The sequence below is a fragment of the Hippocampus comes genome, unplaced genomic scaffold, assembly GCF_001891065.2.
Source record: "Hippocampus comes isolate QL1 unplaced genomic scaffold, H_comes_QL1_v1.1 scaffold82, whole genome shotgun sequence".
NCBI classification, from domain to species: Eukaryota; Metazoa; Chordata; class Actinopteri; order Syngnathiformes; family Syngnathidae; genus Hippocampus; species Hippocampus comes.
In genome coordinates this window covers 919,251-942,143 of record NW_017805135.1, presented here as the reverse complement: position 1 = coordinate 942,143, position 22,893 = coordinate 919,251, and the positions used below count along the sequence as shown (strand labels likewise).

Below are 22,893 nucleotides of genomic sequence, written 5' to 3'. Positions count from 1 at the left end.
TGTGCACTATTTTTTTAATTTGAGTTTTTAAAATATTATATTAGCGTTTTTTTTTTTTGTTTTTTTTTTTGAGACAATAAGTGCAGGCTATCATCCCACAACATTGCAGCAGGACAATGATCATTTGGTGCCTTTTTGTGGTTAAGTGAGCGCTTCTTTCAGTGAAAAGAATACAACACAACCGCCCGAAAAAGCTTTGCCTCGCCATCTGAAATGGAATTTTCCGCTGAATGTAGACCATTAGCCCTTTCATATAACACAACTCGTGGTCATTTTGATTTGAGAAGAGAAAAGTTAAACCAAGGGGTCTGCAACCTTTGCCTCTTTGCCACCGGGGACTCTTTCATCCATCTGTTGTGGCTCACTGGGAAAAATACTCCCAATAATTTAAACATTAAAAATCACTTTGTTTGCTTTTCAAATGTAATTTTAAATAAGAAAATTGTTCAAAATATGCAGCAAAAGCGTAGTTGTTTGACACTTGGTGCCAAGATCTGTTGATATGTATATATATCTATATATATATAGATATATATAGATATATATATCTTTTTTTAATTGTTATTATTTTTCGTAGTCAAGATGCCAGCTGACTGAAGGCTCCACACGTGATAAAAATGTTGACCGAAAACAGAATACGGTTTGCTGCAGGTGGATAATTTAAGTCCGTGTTTATTTTCATGACGCCCAGCAGGACTCGAATCAACAGTGACTTATTTGAAAATAAGCTTCCACCAAGTGTTGTTGTCTCAATCCTGTTTTGCTGCTGCCCTATTTTTTTTTTTTCGCTTCTCTTCCTGTTACACTTTACGTGGAGAGTGTCGGTGGGCGGAGTCTCCCGCGCCACACCTGATGCAATTGTCATCAGCAGGCTGTTTTGACACAGGAGAGATGTCAGCAAAGTGCTGAGTTATTGTTCCTTGCTTATCACCGTTGCTCCAGTATTTTGCTCCTCTCATGCGTGTTCCACATCCATCTTTTTTTCTGACAGTAGCTACTTTCCTCTTTGCTTGTCAGTATCGCTGTGAATTTGTTAACCGTTTACTGGCTTGTGTAGGTTTTCGGTTGAGTGATTTTTGATTCGTGGCTCTCTGCCTTCCTCCTTTTGTCTTATTTGGTTGCAAGCTTAATTCACGTCAACTGTTTGTCACGTCATTTTTGGTTATTTATACTTCCCTCATGCATGTGTGCTCTTTTTGTTTGAACTATTCAACGTTCTCAGGCAAGTTTAAAGATGCTTTCATTCCACGCAGAAATAAAATGTTGTGTTCCCTGTCACATTCATTTCATAAATGCAACACAGTATAGGTTTTTACATACATACAGTATATACACAGTGTGATAAGCAGTATTAGCCTCACTTTAAATGTCAGAAGCATTTTTGGAGGGGTAAGGGGAGGTACTGCCAAAATTGCCCTTTGGGTCTTAAAGGTTGCTGACTCCTGAGTTAAATGTTACCATATGCATTTTATTAAGTTGGACCAAAACTATCTCAGATGGAAAAATCTCATTTTGTCAAGGGGACCAGTGAGTGAATTTAAACGTTTAAAAAAAACTAATTACTATTAGTGGAGATTTCCTGATAACCACGAGAGGCAACGTCTGCTGTGTCAAGTGGACAAGGCAAGAAATGAGGATGCAGCCATAAAGTAGCATAGATGAATCAAAGTTTTACAGGATCTCAGTTTTGAAAGTGCACGGTTGTATTTTCATGCTTCATTGTGTTCTGTGTAAAAGGCAGACATCAGTGTAAATCTTGATTTATGTCGCAGGTGCTTCAATTTTGTGATATCGTTTTATGAAATTCTGAAACTGTGTTCTGATTTGTCCTATATACAATTGGGCTCTGCGTCAAACTTGCAGGATCTCTGGGGGAAAAAAATGGCAGTTCATTTCCTTTTTAGGAGACATTTTATGCTTTGAAAGTCTTATTTCTAAATACCACGGTACTGTATGCCACATGCGACCTTGACGTGGGGGGAAAAGTTAACCATTCACGGGTTGTTTGCTCCCGCCTGATGCGTGAAAGCGGAGCGTAATGGAAGGCATAAAATAATAAAGTCAACAATAAAGTCAAACATGCAGAGTGGATACTTGGCTCGTCCTTTCTCTTGCTCCGTCTCTTTTTGTCTCACTCATTCCCTCCCTCTCTCTTCCAATTCTGTCATATTTTTTCACCTTTTTATCCGCACGACTTTTATTAGCTGTCGAGTGGAAGGCTGGAAATAAATGACGGCGCCGTGCTTAAATCGCGTTACAGTCCATAGACAATGGCGGCGCACTGTAATGGCGTTTAATCTGATGCCAGTCTTTGATCATAATCTGGCTCACGTCACGCTTCCTTCTCAATCTTGCATCGTAATCCTCAAATTCCTACTTAAAGACGCAAAATGTTAACCACATGCGTACAACTACCCAGCTTCATTTTTAATTACAGCGGAAACTCTAACTTTACCCAACGGGGTTATTAATTGTTGTTAGTATTGTTTTTAGCATCGGCATTCCAATTCCACTCGTGCCTGGAAATGATATTTGTGGGTCTTCTCCACAGTGTGATGAAAATTGTCGTTTTTAAGCATTATTTTTAGCATTAGCCTTACCATTCAGAAATCATCAAGATCAACAACTACTATACTGTAGTGGTCAAAAGATATTGAGTCTTCTCTGTTTGAAAGGCATCACATTGTGTTGAGCATGATCCTTTTTGAGTCTACCAATGTCTGAAAAATCAACTTGGACCCTACAAATCATATTGTGGTTCTTAAAGCCAAATTTATTTGTTCAAAATGTGACATTTGTTGACTTTTTTCCCCATTATTATTACCAATAGGTAAAGCCTCTGATACTGTAGAAATCTTATTCTAAAGGCTGTTGCTACATTCACACAACACATCCTGAGACCCATTGTGAAAGAAACTTGTCACTTTGTTGCTAGCGTTGTATGTAGCATTAGCATTCAGTATCCATGTCCTCTTGTAGACAAATAACACTACGAAGCATGTTGCTTTATGAGTCTTCACCACCGTTTCAGGCAAATGATAAAGGAAATGCATTGCTTTCTTGTTAGCATTGTTCTTAGCATTAGCATACCAAGTCCACTAGCGGTCAGAATGTCTTCTATTGTACAAATCCTATTTATGAAGGATGTTACAACAAGAACCTGTCTCTCAGAGCCTTCTCACAGTTGAAGGTCAATTCCTTTGTTTTTAGCATCAACATACAGAGTCCACTAATGACTGAAATGTCTTGGTTGACTGTACAAATCCGTTCGAATATTGTTGCCACAGTTGAAGCAACATTTCATGCTGTTAGCACCGTTTTAAGCAGTAGGATTACCAATGACTTGAAGTTTCTCCATTGTACACATTATTATGAATGCATATCTCTTTCTTGGAGTCTTGCCCTTTTGTTAGCATTGTTTTAGCAGTAGTGTAGCCTGCCCGAATAACTGTAAAAAATTTATCATCACTGATTTTGCTTTGAACCTTTGCCACCTTCTAAGACAAATTTTATATCATACAAATACAACCCCCGCCCCCCCCAAACAAAAAAAACAATTCTTTGAGTTTTGGCAAATGTCTGAACAACATATGAAGAAAATGTGTCAAGTTGTTTTAACATTAGCTTTCTTGTCAACTCTGTCGCTATCAAATTATGTTGCATTTTCCCCCCCTTTTAGACTGCTTCTCTAATGATATCATGATGTAGAAAATACAGCTGTAATTATTGAATCGCTCCCTTTATGTCCGTGATGCCTAATTTGGTGCACCCTGTATAGTGTTTGTGTGTGTGTGTGTGTGTGTGTGTGTGTGTGTGTGTGTGTGTGTGTGTGTGTGTGTGTGTGTGTGTGTGTGTGTGTGTGTGTGTGTGCACGGGCGCGCGCACACTGTAATCACACTTGACTGCATGCAGCTTCTGCAGGTGTCAATAGAAAGCAGCCAGTGGGAGGGACTCTGACGCCCCCAACTTCTCATTCGATGCCTTGCTCCCTTCTCTTTCTCTCTCTCTCTCTCTCTCTCTCTCTCTCTCTCTCTCTCTCTCTCTGTCTGTCTCTCTCGCTCCCCCTCTCGCTCCCTCTCATCCCTCCATCCATTCAGTCCTGCTCCAGCATCACGCTGAGGAGAGAGCAGCATCGGAGAGTCCGGGGAGGGGAGCCACCATGCACGTTTGCCTGGAGATTTCTTCCACTTGACTACCGTGGTTTTTTTTTGAAATTTTTTATTTGCCTTTCCCCTCCTCTTTGTGTGTGTGGGGGTGTGTGTGTGTGTGTATGTGTGTGTGCGTGTATACGTGTGTGTGAGGCTGTGGATTAGTGTGTGTGCGTGTGTGTGTGCATATATATAAATATAGATATATATATGTATATACATATACATATATATATGTATATATAAATATATATGTATATTGATGTATATATGTGTGAGGAGGCAAGGACACACTGCACAGAGCATCCTCTGTTCTCTTAAGGAAGGACACCAGGACCTCCTCTTCCTCCTTTTCTTCTTCTTATTGTGTTTTCCATCTTTCCTTGGAGACATGGATCTATGCCTGGACCCGCCGCGGATTTGCCGGGGCTGGCGGCTTTTCCCCATCCTCCTGCTCCTCACCCTCCTCTTTCGGGACCACCTGAGCTCCATGCTGGACTGCCCGCCGACGTGCAGCTGCTCGCCCACCGAGATCTATTGCAATAAGTCGGACAGCGGCCGCTTCTTCCCGCTGTTGGCGGTGCAGGATGGAGCCGGAGCCAATGGCAGCGGAGCTGTGGACATAGCTGACTTGTTCAAAAACATGTGATCCATGTGAGTGGCTCTCTGTGTGTGTGCGCGCGCGCGTGTGTGTGTGTGTGTGACTTGCACCAGCTCACTTTTTTTTTTTTTTTTGCATGAGTATGTGCGGGGTGGTTGGGGGCTGAGTGGTTGTGGTGGTGGGGAGGTGCATCCTGAAAGTTGCACCCCCGCAGGCCTCTTCATCAGCATCCTCCTCATCCTCTTTTTCATGAGGAGGAGGAGGGAGGATGTTGCGTCCGCGTCCAACTGCTCCGACAGATTGCGCCAAATGGAACAGAAATAAATGGCGCAGTGAGGTCAAACAGTTACGTATCACTACTCTCCACCACATTCCTCAGGGAGACGACCTGCCCCCTCTTCCCCCTCCCCCCCCCCCCCCCATTTATTAACTTGCGACAGATGTGTATAGTTACAGTGGTGCAAAGAAAATAACACTTGTAGTGTGATGTCGTGTGTGGAAGCTGTGCACAAATGTGCTGGATGCAGCTTCTTTTCGTTCAAGAAAGAAACCATCTCTCACCAGTCGTGTTTTGCTTCTTGAAAAGTCTGTTGCGTTTTGTGTGTCTCAATACTTGTTACGTAGGTAATAATTAATATTTGCTGTGATGTGTGGTCCTGGAAGCTGAGGAAAAAAATGTGCTGGATGCAGATGTGCTTTTGCGTTGAAGGTCTTAGCTTCACCTCACAAGTCTTAAAATGCATTTATCATGGTAGTCCAGAAAAAAAGGCATTTTGCGTGTCTATTGTCATTTGTATTCCTGTGCTGGATGGAGTTTTTTTTTTTTTCAACCAAAGCCATACTTGAAAGGCCTCCAAGTAATATAAACTCCTCACAACAGTTCGGAAAAATTAATTTTCTGTGTCGTATTTTTGTGTGGCCACACATGTTCTGGATGCATTCGAGATGAAAGCCTTGCCTCAGGATTTGGCAAAAATCAGAGTTTCGTTTTTTTAACTCCCCCACCTCCCAAAATGCATTTTATATAGCATACAATCTGTGCTGTTCTGCCCGACGGAACTTTTTTTTGTTGATCAAAGCATCTGTTACAAGACTTCAAAGTGGAGTAAAAAAAAAAAAACTCACACCTTCTAAAGTCAACCAGTGGGTTAATGCTTGATGATTTGGTGCTGGATGCATATTTTTTTTATGCTTCAATGAAATCAGACCCACACAGGCTTTCATGTACATAATCCCTGAAGGCCCAAGTCAAACCTTTCTTTCTTGAGAATTAAGACGTGTGTGCGGCAGTACGCAGCTTCAGAAACCAGGAGCGGCGTGGGCATCGGGAATTTAGGGAAAATATGTTAATTGTCTCGACCGGTGTATTTATGTGCCGCTCCGGGACATCATGGCCAGCAGCCCAACGTCCTTTTTTTTTTTTCTTTAGGGCGGGCACGCTTCTGCCGCACCTTGACTACGTTCCAGCGCACGACTGCTGGTCAATGCTAACTTTTCAACACATGATAGCTGTGTAATTCGAATTTTTACAAGTGGGAGACAATGGGTGACACTCTGCCCATTCCAAAATAAAATGCTTCATTTATCATACGCCATATTTGGGGCGCCAGCATGGCACGAAATATTAAAGATTTGAAACCTAAAGCAAAGCGTTAGAGGAGCTGAAAAGCTTAATCAGCATTGTGACAACTCTTACAGTGGTTTGTATCGCCTTTTTGTTCAAAATCAAGCCTCGTGTTGATGTGTGGCGTTGTCGCGTGTGGAAGCCAGACTCAAATGTGCTGGATTCAGCTTTAAGATCAACGCTATCTTCTCAAAAGTTGAATGAAGCTTTCTTTCTTTCAAAGAAGAAAATGCATTTTATGTGGCTCAACTGTGGTGTTGTGCGTAGAAGCTGTGCGCAAATGTGCCGAATGGAGCTTTTTTTTTTTTTTGTGATTCAGAGCAAAGCCAACCCTCACAAGACTAAAACTACATCATCCAGGAGGACAAAATCAAAGCGTTGCTTCTTGAAAAGTCCAGAAATATGCATTTTGTGCATCATTGCCTGGAAAGCTGTGTGCAAATGTACTTGTTGCAGCTTTTTGTTTTCTTCCCGATCAAAACCATATCTCACGAGTCTTCATGTACATCCTCCACATCAAAACATAAAAAATGCATATGTGTGGCTCAAAGCTTGTGGAGTTGTCGCAATGTGCAAATGTGCCATCCATCCATCTGTCCATTTTCTAACTTTTTGGGTCATAGAGCCAAGCGATTCTTCACAAGCCTTCAAGTTCATCATCAGAGCTTTTCTTCTTTAAAAGACCAGAAAAATGCATTTTCGATCATTGAACTCTTGTGCTCAGTGAAGCTTTTTTGGTGATTTCGCCTTACTGGAAGGAGGTACATTCTCCTCTGCACGACAGAATGACTTGTTCAGTATTAACACGGAAGACTTTACGAGCTCTTCTTCAAAAAAATGGAACGGATGGAAGCACGCAGCGTGCGAATGCCCTGGAGGCTGCCTCATTTGCATATAAAGTCGCTCCGGAAGGAATTCCCACGCATATAACCAATCCCCAGCCCCGCCTCTTGATCACCTCGCATCACTTTTGGGCTCCCGTTTAACCTTTTTATTCAATAACTCCGTTGCTGTGCGCCACTAGAGGGTACCCTGCACCTGCATCCTCTCCCTCATCCCCTTCCTCCCGCCCTCTCAATCTTTCCGAACTGCATTAAAAGGCAAAAGAGAATGGCGGGGACATGAAGGTACCCTCGGTGGTGATTACCGTAACCCCCCCCCCCCCCTCCCCGTGCAGCGCGTCATGAATTATTTATGTTGTAACCTGTTGGCATCATTTATCTCCCCTCTTGTCCACCCCGATTCGGATGGGCTGCCCGCTTGATTGGTTTCCCCTTAAAAACAACAACAACAAGTTTAAAGGGAAAAAGTCATGGTCTCATTAGCATTTTTTTTCCTGCCTTTTTTTTTAGTATAGAGCTACTAATCCGATTGACCCGCCAGACGCCTTTCATGGCTCCGCTCCGGCAGCCGTCTTGTAGTTTTTCTGCTCCCCCTGCAGCAAAAGGCTGAAAAACAAACGCACCGGCGTCGTTGAAACGTGGCTGATCGTTTCTGATGGCTTACTTTAAGCATAAAGTGCCTCCTATGAATGTAAAACGCACAATAAATACGGATTTGGAGTTGAAGAAAGTTTAATTTGATGATTCTTGTGGTCACTCAAGGCTGTGTGACCGGCATACCGCGCGATTAATTAATTCAGGCTGAATACTAAAGAGGAAACCAGCAGTTTGGTGCAAAAGTGCGGCTAGTGGGGAAATTAAACCTCCACTACTCCCATGGTAAAAGGACCCAACTGTGAGTATGCTCCACCCCCGCCCCTCTTAAAAAAACATAATAGTCTTAAAGCAGCAGTACTTAATTTTTTTCCCCCTTGAAGTCATTTTTATCCATGCTACTGTAAGCTTTTGTTAAATTGTTATTATCATTTTATGTTTGAACATTACAGTATTGTCTTTGATGTTAAAGTTACCTAAATTATATTCTATTTAGTAATTTCTTAAACAGGTTTATGTTGAGAGCGTCTGATTGGCTGAAGGAAACAGGAAGTGTTTTAGTAGCCGGAAGAAGGAGTTGTGTTCTCGAACGTGCTGCGGTGCAGACGTCTTTTTCCCCCCATTTCAATAAAACTGCATTCAAAGAATTCCATCTCTCCTTTTGCCGTTTGCAAAGTAGAGCCATCCATTCGGAAACAACGAACCCATCAGCTTACGCTACGAATTGAGCAGAAACAATGCTGATAAACGCAACTTTATTTATATCGCGCTTCTCATCAGCTGCAGCTATAACATGCACTTGTTGGGTTTTTTTTTTAACATTCTTTATGATCGCACAAGCAAACCGATGTTAACTGCTGTAAATAAGAAAATGCATAAACGATAAAGTATAATCATGCAGTGTGTGGCGGAGAGTCTACTACTTGACGGACTGTAAGTTCCTATCTACTTCTTGGTTTGGACTAATTGTTGAGGAAAAAGCTAAAGAGAAAGCTAAACATACACTTTGAGGTGTTTTGCAATTTTAGGAGTAATTTGCCTCATTATTTGGGTCCCGCTTGTCCAAATTGTACAACATCGCTCAAAAATAAGCTTGATTAGCATATCTGTCGTCTTCAAATTCATGATTAATACAAAATAGATTCAGTCAAGGACACATTTCTTCACTCGGTCTTATTTAAAACCGAGCAACCAGCCAGAAGAAAAGCGGCACGGCTGGCATCTGTATGCGCCCCGCGGTACGACACGTCCTCGGCCCTCTCTGCGACGATGGCAGCGTTGTCGCCAAAAGGCCGCCTAAAAAGAACAAGTGGTGAGTTGAGATAATAGTTTGTTCTTCGCTTGGCGGGCAGGGAGGCATGGGCCCGTTTTTGAAGTGGAGGAGATAGGGCCCGGCTGTCACACTTGAAGATAAAGAAGCGCAATTTTCAGTCAGAAGCTGATGTGTCAGACAGGTTGCGGCTAAGTGTTGTTTCTTTGTGCCTTCTAATTAACACTTCTCCACTTCTGATGTCGGAGCAGGTGGTAATCCAGGGGAAGGGCGGGGGGGCGGGGCTATTTTCAGTGTATTAACAATGTGGCTCACATCTTCACCACAGGTATAAAAACAAAAATACACCAGATGAGGCTAAAGATATCAGAATCCTTTTGATAGGACGAGTGCGTAAAAACACACAAGGAATTTGTCTCTGGTAGTATGTGAAGGGAGAGGTACCGATCATTTTTTTTTTCACAGTGGCCCTAACGTTCCGTTACAGTTAGATGGTGTGAATTTGTCATGAGTTTTCCCATGATGCTCATTCTACTTGGTGACATGAAATTCAGCATGACGATAATGTCTCAAAACACGTAGCAGGAAGTCAGCCATTTTGAATCGCAGCAGCCATTTTGAAGTAATAGCTGCCCATTTCTGCTGCAGAATAGTTTTCCTTCTCCTCGGCCGATGATTTGATCAGTTTGAAATACGATTTTATTGATTTATTATTTTTAAGTCGACAGATGTGTACAATTAAAAAAAATGGATACTTTACACTTATACTAATTGTATTGACTTTTTTCTGTTTTTAATAACAGTGTTTTTTTATATCTTGAATTTGTAAAAAAAAAAAAAAAAAAATCTCTTATTCACTAATGAAAGGCTCGGTGAATGTGCATATGAACTGGTTAGGTTCGGTACCCTCCAACAAGGTTAAGAACCACTGCCCTAGGCTTTTTTGCCTACGCCAACCAAATATGGTTGTAGCATAGCATCTAAATTAGATCGTTTCAGTTGATCATTCACCGTGAAAACCCAGGTGTCACGACCCGTTCGTCACAATAACAAGACTCCCCGTCGATGATCGTGTTTGATGAAGACCGATTTATGGATCCATCCTCCTCATCACCGCCACCATTTTGTCGTCACGCCGTTCCGCTGATGCTCTACACTTGTTTAACACATCAATTTGCTTTATACCCAGTTGGAAACACAGCCATAAAAAAAAAAGAAAAAAAAACTACAGTAATATCACACTGCATCCCATAATAACACCGCTGGGATTTATCTGTAGTCACACACATCATTAACATTACATCATCACGTGTGCTACTTGCAAACGAGCGAAGCCAAATAGTCCTGCAGAGGTTTGTTTTATATTCTTTTGAAGATAACAATGGGATCACAAGTGACTATTTGCAGACGACGACGAAGTTTAAGCAGTGTTTAATCTCTCGCTACGGCCTCGGTGAGTCATAACTGTACTTCATATGGACACTGTCATTGTGTTTCGGGGTTTTCAACTCCTCTGATATATGTCTTTGATTTTTTTTTTTTTGTTTCCTTTAGTCCTACTTTTTGTTCAAGGTGTTTGCTCTTTGTGCCCGTGAGTGTTGTTCTCATCCGAGACACCAATCAATAATTGTTTTTGTTACAAGAAAGCATAACAGAGATATGAGGAAAAACACTCTTGCCGAGTCGTAAATCCATATGTTCTGTCAAACGGTGTCTTTAAGAGAATGGCACGGCACAGAACAACAAAAGAATACTTCGATGTCGACCAAGGTCACATTTTGACCAAGGTCATGCCACTTAAATGATTACTTTGTTTTGACCCCAAAAAGACCACCCTGACTAATCAGCCTGTATCCACACCTCCCAAAAACTGGAGGAAAAAAAATCTGCATTAAAATCAGAATTTCTGAAAATAGGATGAACGAAAGCTGAAAATGTGCTCTGAAAAACAACAAAGAGGTAAGCATTTCCTCTCGCAAAAGAAAACCACCGGTCACCTAAATATAGAGTGATGCGAGTCACTGGACGGTGACAAAAAAAATGCCGATTTGAAACAACAATTTGAAATAAAATGGGAAGAATTTGTGAAAAAATAGTCAAAAGAGTATCTGACAAAAATACATATGGTAAATAAAATGCGAAAGGTCTCACAGCTTAAGTATTGCCTCTTACTGTCATCGAGGATGCCTGTTAGCTTAATTTGGACAACATTGTTTTAAAAAAAAAAAAAAAAAAGGCTCCCATTTATGGCAAAATGGAAGAATGCAGGCTGACCGAGTTGATAAAACCTTAGAAATGTAGATCCCAAAAACGTACGTGACTTTGAGTCTGAGAGGATGTCCTGTCATCAATTTCCCAAAAAGCTGAAAGATCTGAAAAAGGCAAACAATTTGTAAAAATGAAGGGATCTGAAAACATGGGATAAAATGTGGAAAATGGCAAGAAAAGAAAATAATCTTTAATCTGAAAAATTCCCAAGAGTATTCACCCACTGCAAACCCTAACCAACGGCCCTTTACGGAGACGCAAAAGGAAAGAATTCATGATGACAAAGGTGATGACAACCTACAGAACATACTTGGTTTATGTCTTGGGCACCTAACCATAGATAAATCATTAAAAAAAAAAAATATATGCTTTCTCATGAGTAAATGACAAAAGCAGCATCTGCTTACTTCACTCTAATTATTCAATCTTGGATCGGGACCAGACACAATCTACTCACATCTTAATTCAGCGCTCTTGGGCCACTTTCCAAATTTGTTAATAAAGACAAAAGTTTGTGCCAGAGGAAGTCTAAAGAATGAGAGATTTGTCGAGGATAACAATACGCTTAATGAGCTCGTCGGAAAGCGTGCGACTGGAGATTTAAGTGCCGTTTAATATCATCATGCATTTTGAGGGCCTGAGTTGATTATGGACTCCCGGAATGGTCTGTAGCAGGGGTGTCAAACTCATTTTTGTCTCGGGCCAGATTTTAATTATAGTTTCCTTTGGAGGGCCGTTTTGGCTGAAACCATATAAAGAAGTCAAGAATAACAGTTTATTCACCGATTGTTGAAGTTACTGTAATGAGGAGTTTGGTAACATGAAAATGATTACAGTATCACTCTTATTTATGACAAATGAGAATTTGAAATTTTGGTAGAGATTTTAGTCAGCATCATGAAAGTTGACATCTTTGATTTGCTTTCGCGTGCCGCAGAAAATGATGTGGCGGGCCAGATCTGGCCCCCGGGCCTTGAGTTTGACACCTGTGGTCTATAAGCTCCCTCCTCCTTGGTCTGGCTGTAGCCTGGTGATGCCTGTACTCAGATAAGATCATTATCACGCTCAATATGACGTTTGTCGCATTTATGCAGCGTACTGGTTGTTCTAACTCGTATCAGCAGTTCATTTGTGTTGACCATTTGAACAATGTCTGAAACTGTGATGATCAGTTGAGATTTGGTTGAGATTTGACATTTTTGTACCTGGTTATCATCGATTTTTATCTTGGACACTTCATCTTGCAATGGGATCAATACAAAAATGATCAGTCAGCAGTACGGAGCACAATGACCCCCCGTAACTATGGCCAAGCAGTACTAACTACTGTTAGCATGTAAAACGGTGATGGTGATGTCAATCATGATTGACAAGTTTACTGACCCAATCACTCTTCAAATCCTGGAATTAAATAATCTAGCCTATGAAATTTTCAATTTGATGTTTGGACCAGGCGGCCTGGTGGCCCAGTGGTTAGCGCGTTGACCTCACACTGCAGAGGTTGTGGATTTGACCCCTGCCTTCCTGTTTAAAGTTTGCATGTGGACTGCTGGAAAAAAGTTTTTGGAATTGAGCCACCGAAGGTGCTGCTTGGAATAAATAACTTGTAGCTCAGACTGTGATTGCATGACTGTGCCATCGAAATGCCGTGCCATCAGGTGGAAAAGAAAGAAACACAAGTCGAGGCATATTGGAAGAATACAGTTTGTAGTGACCAGAATGAAGTGCGAGCGTATCTTTTCGGCCCTTTTCTATTTAAAAAAAAAAAAAAAAAGTCTTCTACTTTGGGGCCTTCTGAGGTCTTGGGAGGAAGTTGCAGTGATTGTGATGAGAAGTAGCAGGACACCAGATGAAACAAAGCCTCAACCTCGCTGTCTGGACTACTAAAATAGCTCGGAAAATTTGTGCAGGAGTCTTTAATGCAGGATTTTTGACGGCTGCCATCTTGGATTAATTTCACATTGGGCTTCATCAAATAATCATGGACCTAAGATGAAGCCGCTCACTAATGGAGTTGACTTCATGCACCCCTCAAAACTGCGTTTTGGGTCCCGAATATTTGGAATCCGACTCAGCTCTTGCATGGGTGGGTAAAACTTTTCTCTCCCGTTCAGCTGCTAGTTCATGCAGGATGGAGAATCTGTATCCCTTTTGTGCCAGAAAAGTTCATCTATGTGGCTGTGTTCTTTTTTTTTTTTTGCCCTCTCTAACTATGGTCGATGGATACTTAGTGAAATTTGCATTCGGAGGGAACAAGATTTAAGAGGGGAGAGAAAAATAAAGGCAAAACACCGACTGTAGGTAAAGATTGAGAGTTAGGAGCATTATATAGAGTACATAGTACAATGTCACACTGGGGTCTAGTTCTTTTCAGGACTGTAGTGTTGTACCCTGCGAAGAAAGGACAGAATGATGTAGGATAGGACAAGACGGTACAGGAAAGGGACATAAGAGGACGAAAGCAGGACAGGAGTAGTGAACACGGCGATGTAATTGAAGTGTGGTTGGAGTCGCTGTCTAAATGCTAAACAGCAGCGGAGTGCAAGTGAGGGAACAGCTCAAGGAATTTGCAAGGTCAGAACCAGAATCATCTTAATTGGCCAAAGTATGTAAGATCACACGAGGAATTTGTCTCCAGTTGTTTGAGCCTTACTAGTATTACAGCAACACGCAACTAAAAGAAAAGTGACTTTTCGGATGCAACACATACGTATAGAGAATCGTGAAACAATGTAAGGATACCATAAGTGCGGTAGTACCCAACAATGACAGCTGTGATGATGCAAATGATGCCGAGTCCTTGAGCATTTCCAGTGGTGTGCAAAGTTTGATAGCGCATACCTGAAGGAACCAGTTGGAAGAGGTGGTGACCAGGATGTAGAGGGTCAAAGAGGAATTTTGCCTGCCCTTTTTTGTTCTTGGAAGTTGTTCAGAGTGGGTAAGGAGGAACTGATGATCTTCTTGGCAGTCTGAAATGTTCATTGCAATCAGATTTTGTAATTTTTTTTTTGTAGCAGCACCAAAACAGACTACAACCAGGGAACACAGAACTGATTCAATCACTGCTCTATCGAAACGCTCCAAAACTAGCCACCAGGAGGAGAGCGCAGGAAGTCATGCCCGATATTGCAAATGATAAATGCTTGGTAGACTGAATGATGGACCGGAACGGGTTGCCTTTCACGTGCCATACTTTGCCCTCCCTCGCTCTATACGTGCCGCATCCCCGCCCTCCTATTATTCAGCCGCCATATTGCTCGGCTCACCTCGGGCGCTTTGAGAACGTCATCAAGTTTGCATGAACCTGTCTTGCTGGAAAAGTAGGTCACGGCTCGCCATCTGAAAATTAGGAGGGGCGAATGCCTTCATTGAGATGCTGGGCGTGCATAAGCCGACGCCAGAACCCCAGCCCGTGTGAGCAACTCAGCTTCTACCACTCCCCAAACCCCAACAACACCGCCTCCACCGCCGGTGCATCTGCGTGCTGCCCCAGCGCCTAAAGGAAGCATACTAATGAGGCACCTTCTCCCTGCCGCCCCCACCGCGGCGATCCCGCCCATTCCCTCCATCAAAAGCCACCATTCAGAAGACTGAAGGCTGTTGCTGTTTCAGGCAGGATCAGAAAAGGCCTCGCCAAGGACATTGAGGAGCTTACTGTTGACGTTTACTTGAGCTTCTGTGTTTGCGGCAGCGGCTTACAAGGCATTGTTGCCGCTGCATGAACTTTAATAGAGGGATGAGATCTCCGGTAGGGGAGGAGGGGGGAAAATCATAAATTCATTTTCAGCTTCTGTCACTTCGACCAGGGATGTGCAAAATTCTGAATTTCAGAAATTCAAGTCAATGGATGAATTTGAATTTGAATTGACTCCACACCACAAGATGTTGAATCGAATTTTCATCACAGGAAACGGAATTGAATTCAGTGCAATTCAGAGAAACTCATTCTGAGTGAGAACGAGACCGTGTATTCACTCGTGTGCTCCCAAAAAAATGTCATTTGAATGATTTGGATAAAGCAAGGCATTCTGGGAAATTAAGTGCTGCTCTACCATCAATTTTACAATTTTCAGTATCTGTTTTAGCTGAGAAGTATTTTGATGCTCATAAAAAAAAAAACAGTTACTACACTTTACTATTTATTATAATTAAGTACTGTGTACCTAAAGCCCGTACAATAATATTTGTATGAAATTCATGTCGTAAATAGCCTCACATTGTGTAGGGCAAAATTGGTAATAATCTGGAAGAAAAATCGATATTCACGCAAAATGAAATCTATTTTTTAAATCTGGGAAAAGCGCAATCTGGAAAAGGTCAGGAACGTGAAATATTTCTTGACAAATAGAGAGTTAAAACTTCAAAAAAATAACATTGTTTGAAAAGTACAAACCTTTAAAACGCCCAGCCCATTTTATTTAAATCACAAGAAAATCAACAAAACACACATATATTTTTAATGAAAGAATCTTATATGGCAGGAAAAAAAACACAAGATCTGGAAAAAAAAACATGCAAAATTATATTTAATCTATTAACTCAACACAGACAATCTGACAATGTAAATATAAAACGTTCTTTTAATAACGTGTGAAATGTGTGAGTGTGTCAGGAGGCCACACACACACACACACACACACACACACACACACACACACACACACACACACACACACACACACACACACACACACACACGTACTCTTAGACAGTCACAGAACTCGAGAGTGGTGTGTTAATATCGTGTCTGGTCACATGAACTTTAATGCAGCTTTCATGCCTCGTCACACAAGCAACAGCAGTTTCAGAGCAATTTTAGCGGTAATCCAGAATTTCTTACACCCTTTGAGTATGCACGACAGACATTGGACAGTAATGGACACAGAAGTTTGAACACACATGCACACACAGACACCATGATTAGCTCATCCCAGGTGAGGATGTTTGACCCTGGCGGAGTCCTTCGTCGCCGCCTCCGCATCCCGCCAGACAAACCACCTCATCATCCTCATCATCATCGTCATCCTCCTCCTCCTCCTCCTATTGATTATTATTCCAGTGGGGGAATTTTGTGTTTAGCAAACATCAATAGTGCGCTGTCAAGTGGGATGAGTCACTCTCTCGCCGCCGACGTCAGAGAGCTCCCACTTCTCACAGTAGACGCAGTAATAAAAAAAAACAACAAAAAAACATTGGCAATCTAATGTAGGGGCTGTGAAGTGATTCGTACCGCTGACTGAAATGGAAGTGTTTAGTGTTGAGTTTTGACATTTAAAAGCATCTTGTCACGACACCCCTCAAATTATTGTCATTATTTTTGATAGTGTAGTGATTCACAAAGCTGACTTTGAAAAATTCAGTGTGATATTTTGACATTTAAGTACTTATGTCAGGAACTGAGACCACATAATATATTCTGAAGTGATGGTTGGAGGGGGAGGGCGGGGGGCTTTAGGAGCATTGTGGTTCTCATCGCTGATTTTGCGGTATATGACATGTTAAAGTTTGAGATTCCAGAATTTGTTTGCAAACCTAGTATTGAGAGTGTAGCGATTCACAGCGCTGACTTTCACGTGAGCGGAGTGACAAAAACCTTCCAGACTGAAGTGCAAACATTTGAACACTTTGGTCTGCTGCAGCGGCCACGGAAATGTTTGGGAACCTACCGTCAGGGATCATATTAACAGTGTAGTGGTTCACATTTTCAGCTTCAAGGGATGGGGAAATTGGATAGCCAGATTACAGTTGATGCTTTTAAACACTTTCGATTTTTTGTGCATCGCTGGCATGGCAAATTGGAGTGCTCAGAGTGATTTGACATTTAAACGATTCTGTGGGTTGTGGAGACCGCTCAATTTATTGTGAATTCACTCTTGGTGGACATATTGATCGAGGAGTGATTCACATTCGCAGACAGTTGAATTGGGAAACTGGAGCGGTCTGAGTGGACTCTTCTGACAATTGGGGGCACCACTGAAATAAATGTAAGCCTACTTTGACGTGCATTTGATAGTGTAGTGATTCACATGGCTGATTTGCACGTGGCATGACTGTAACAACCTGCAAAGCCAAAAACAAAGCAACCTCCTTTGTAGGGCAGCACACGCTCAGCCGCAGTGAAAACATTAATATTAAAAGTGCGTAGTGAGGCCGAGCCGAGATCAGAGAAATGATTTGAGGTCACCGTCTTGACATGTTGAACATTTGAAAAGAATGAGAAGGAGATGTGCTGTAATTAATATTCAACTTTGTCAGGGAGAGCCGTGTTTAAAAGGTCTCTGTAGCAGAGCGAGTGTCTGTAACTTCAACGAGAACTACCAAAGGTCATTTACAAGTTGTGAGGGTGGAAGAGCAAGTGGATTTCTTACTGCTAGAAAAAAAGAACGTGATACAACCTGAACAACAAATCATCCATCCATCCATTTTCTAATCCACTTATGCTCACAAGGGTTTGCGGGCGTGGGGGGGCAGTAGGCGGGGGGACACCCTGAACTGCTTGCCAGCCAATCGCAGGGCACACATAGCAGGAACAACCATTCACGCACACAATCGTACCTAGAGACAATTTAGTGTTCCATTAACCTGCCATGTATTTTTTGGGAATGTGGCAGGAAACGGGAGCACCCGAAGAAAACCCACGCAGGTATGGGGAGAACACGCAAACCTCACCCAGGAAGGCCATAGCCAAAATCGAACCCTGCACCTCTGCACTGTGAGGCCAATGTGCCGCGAACAACAAAACAGAAAAAGTCAACCTGAATAATGTGAATCTTGAACATTTTTTAAATCTGGCGAAAATCTGAACACAACCCCTGAAAATCTGGGAGGAGAGAAGCCGGGGGTCTGAAAAAAAAGAAAAAAATGATGAGCCTGTCAAGGAAAATAATCTGAAGAACTAAAAAAAAAAAAAAAAGGGTTGGGGGGAAATCTCAAACAATAATACCTGGGGGTTCCCAGGTATTTATGAAAAAAAGGAAAAAAAATCACAGAAAAACGGCTTCAAAAAATCAGGAGAAAATAAACTAATGAAATCTGTAAAATGTTAAAATAAAATTAGGGGAAATGCTACTACTACAAAAATATACCCCCCTAAAAAATGATTCAAAAAATCTGAAAAATAATCGACACAAAAAAAAAACCCATAAGCTGTATTTACTCAATTTTGTTTATTTACTCCCTTTTTTATAATTTCATCAAGTAGTCTATATCCAGATTTCTTTTAATTTACTGTACATCTACTTAAAAATGTCTCTTGATCCAGATGGTTTGATTTTGTGCAACCACTTGATGAATATCGAGTCAGTTCCACCAACAATTTTTTCTGTGTACGAAAAAAAAAATCCATTCGATTCTTTGTTTGAAATGCAATTTGTCACGCTTTAGTGTCCCTATCTAGAAGGAAAGAATTCATTTACATGTCACGTAGGCAGAAAAATGCCCGAATTTACATACTGAAAGACGACCGGTTGTTATCTAAAAGCTGGCTTTTGCCGTGCAATTCATTATTTGTTGACATTGGGAAAGACGAGTGCATGCAGTGAGCACTTCAAACAGCCTCAAAGGTGGATCCAAGGTGGTCTTCTTTCACACCGTCGGGCACGTCCACCATCTGAGGCCATTTGTAACACTTGACGTGTAGCGCTAACAAGACTTATTAGCGGGACGCGGGGGCCAATCGGGATCGGCCGGCCGCCCTCCATCCCGCAGGGGATGAAAGGACGGCACGGCGGACGGGAAGATAATTGCGGACGCCTCATCCTGCCTCGCCCTCCCCTCCCCTTCGCAGTGCAGACTGTCAATCCCAAACTGTCTTTTTTTTTTTTTTTTTTTTTAATGTAAAATAAATTTACATGTGATTATTTGACTAATCAGTGGCATCAACAGAATAAATCAATTGTAACAATCCTGGACGTAATGCACATATTGTTGACATGAAAGCAATACCAGGTTGGTCATTTTTGTAGTTTTTATTTGTTTATGTATTTATTTTAATACTTGTGTTGTAGGAACATAAATTAAATTTGATACGGACGGACAGAGTTGGGCAATTTACAAAATGTTGTCATTAGTCAGGGGCCTGAGCACCCGTCCGTCATTTTTTTTTCAAGCCAAACTAAACTGTGATCGTCAATCGGTCAGTCCATCATGTTAATTTTATCGTCCTTCTGTCATCGCTTTCCCCCGTAAATTTCACATCGTTGTTTGACAGATGGGAAATACAATTAAAAAAAAAACAAAGTAAAATGAAGTGCACTGTATGTCAATTTACGTATATCATTTGGTTTCAATCGGCCCTTTTTGGATTATTTTGGCCTTTTCTGGGTGTCCTTCAGGGGCATCTCAAGAATAGCCATGAGAGTGGGTTGCGAGAGCTCACTCATCACTTTTTGCAGCTTTAACTCTTACAATAACAGTATTTCTCCAGCAAACTGCTTACGACTGAAAAGAGAAAGTCAAACCTCTGTGGAAACAGCAATATGAAACCGCTCCAGCAAACAGCATCATAAATCAACTCTTTGACAAGTCTGGTCTTGTTTACCAACCCTTCCTAGCACGTTAGCATCTGCCTTAAAAAACACATAACCTTTGCGCCGTAAACTGAAAGCTTTCCCCGCTGACTCAAGGCGACCTGCGGCGTCTCTATAATCCACATTTGAACATAAAAGATCTTTTTTTTTCTGGTCAAAAGGATTTAAAGTTGTCTTGCTGCAAGTAAAGCAAGAAATAGACTTAAAAAAAAAAAAATCAAAAGCGGTGAAAGCTCGTCAATTACCAAGTCCGCTTTAGATATGCCGAGAGGCAAACTCCTTTTTATGCCGTTCACGCTAAGAGGAGAGCAGAATTGCATTAATATTCCCGACAACAATGCAAGAGTGTGCTTCTCCAAATGTCAAACGTATTTTATCCAAAGTCTACACAACTCCAATTGGATGTGTGATGAAAGCTCAAAAATAAGCAGGATTTGTCGGTACATTCCCCTCTAAACGTATCGGAACAATGAGGGTATTTCCTTTCTTGTTCTGTAGACCCAAAACATTTGGTTTTCAGCTCGAAAGATGGACTCCTTTTGATTTTAAATCCACCCAGTTCTGGGCAGAAGTATCGGAACACATAAATGACAGCTGGTGGACTGCGCGCCGCGCTGCGCTAAGTGTAGCTTTCGGCTATGCTAATACTCCAAATACCTGATTTTGTGTCATCTTGGAGAAGGCCATGACAGTTCAGGGGCCAATTACAGGTGGCCGGAAGGCCAGATGTGACCTGGAAGCCATTTTCTAAATACTAAATGCTAAAATATGTTTCCGTCTGTGTGGTTTTTCTTGTGATCTACAATACAATACAATATATCACCGCTTTTACAGTGTGCTGTTGTAAACGAGCTTCTCATGTGATGGTTGCTGTTGTCTTGGCGGTCCGGTGACCCAGAGAAGACTCCATACAGTACGTGATCCAGATGTGACATTCACAATGAAGAGAACTTGTTAAATGCCGTTATTGATGTCGGCGATCAAAGCGGGAAGACAGCGGCAACGTCCAATGAAACGTTCGGCCATTAAATGTTCTTACACCCTTTCCAAGGTCATATTTCACGTACTTTTAAGAGACATATTTATACACATACACCCCTCCATACAATGGAAGTACCAAGATTGAACACACAGTGCCCTTTGTCTGATTCCGAAACATTTTTTCCTACGTTAAAATTTTTTTCTCAATTTCAAACGATGCCAGAAATAGAAATCGTAATGAAAGCTAAGTTACGATGATCGTGATAATAGAGAAGAAAAACAAATCTCCCTTTTTTTTTTAATGTGTTTGTGACTTCCAGGGACTCTGAGATTCCCTCCAAAAGAGATGCTCACTCCTCTGCATCCAGATCGCACATGATTGGCGCTTGCGCTAGAAGAACCATCTTGCTAATTTAACCCTACTGTAAATGCGGGCTTCAAGTATGAAACTCCCAGCGCCCCCAATAAAAGTTGACCCCGTGCCAATTTTTGCAAGTGCACATCCGTCCATCCATCCATGATCTGAACCGCTTTATCCTTTGGAGGGTCACGGGCGTGCTGGAGCCTATCCCAGCCGTCTTCGGGCAGTAGGCAGGACACACCCTGAACCGGTTGCCAGCCAATCGCAGCGCACACTGATGAACAACCATCCGCGCTCACACTCACACCTAGGAACAATTTAGTGTGTTCAATCAGCCTGCCATGCATGTTTTTGGAATGTGGAAAGAAACCGGAGTACCCACGGAAAACCCACGCGGGCACAGGGAGAACATGCAAACTCCACACAGGAAGGCCCCCGCAAGTGCACGTTTCCTTGTCAATATGTATCTTATTTTAGCGGCCCCACGTTACGCAACATGACGCACCAAAAAAAAAAAAAAGTGACAAGGACCCACGCCCAAAATGCAACAGGAAGTTCACCATTTTGGTTTGCCCAAATGAGCCCCAAATTTGCCCAAATGAGCCCCAAATGGAAGCAGGTGTTTGTTGTTTACAGCTTTTGTATGAGATCTCATTAGACGGTGTCCCGAATGTCGCGACCAATGAGTGTAAACACACTGTGTCATTTTGCCGCCTGGCTAAATATCACAGCGGCTAAACCTGTGCCTCCCTGCGAGCGCCGTTCCCCTGCTGCAGGTGCTAATTCCACCCATCCTCAACACAGTAATGCTAATTAGTGCGCAGATGGAGACACACACACACACACACACACACACACACACACACACACACACACACACACACACACACACACACACACGCACACGTACACATTTGCAAACGCACGCACGCACCCACAATGATCTATCTTGACCTTTCCTATTGTCACCTGGCGCCGGTGTGGATCTGATTTGCTTTATTAAATTAACACTCTTAAAATAGTGTAAACCTCCTGACTCGGGTGTATCGGGAGTCATCTTGCGAAGGGGTCTGCAGCGCAATGAAGACAATTGATTGACGACTCTTTTGGAAAAGAGAACAAGGAGTGAATTAAACTGTGGCCCTATTATACTAATTCACCCGTCAGGCAATATCTTGAAATTGTTCTGCGCGCGCGCGCGCACACACACACACACACACACACACACACACACACACACACACACACACACACACACACCAAGCATATAGTTTAGCATTTTATTTTAATTCCCCAGGAGCACCAAGGCAAAGAGTTTGCATTATTATTATTACTTAATTACAAGTCCTCTGAAAGTGCCCCCGGTGTGTATGTCATCAGCACTACTGTCGTATTCCTGGCAGGCAGATTTATGAATTTATTACACCTCATCAAGTTTGACATTGTTTTTAAATGAAACGCTGCTGGATGAAAAGAATGCCAGGTCAGCTCTATGCTGTCTATTCAGAAAAAAGGAGATGGATAGAAGAAGTCAAAAATGTCATTGACGAGTTGTGTTCTTTGCGCCACCATTCGTCTAAACACAGTATTCTGATTAATATGGGAATTCGTCAGAAACAACCACCCGTTTTTTCCATCTTACAGGCGGCCATTTTGCCTTCGACATCCACAAGCCC

General features: G+C 42.0%; 1 protein-coding gene across 1 annotated transcript in view; it reads left to right on the top strand.

Moving 5' to 3' along the window:
- Positions 1-4,358: 4,358 nt before the first annotated feature.
- The window catches only part of ntrk3b (neurotrophic tyrosine kinase, receptor, type 3b), a 160,263-nt gene continuing 141,728 nt past the window's right edge, over positions 4,359-22,893 (top strand). The window contains 1 exon segment of the mRNA XM_019866554.1: positions 4,359-4,802. Coding sequence (XP_019722113.1) covers positions 4,411-4,802 — 392 coding nt within the window. The 5' untranslated portion in view covers positions 4,359-4,410.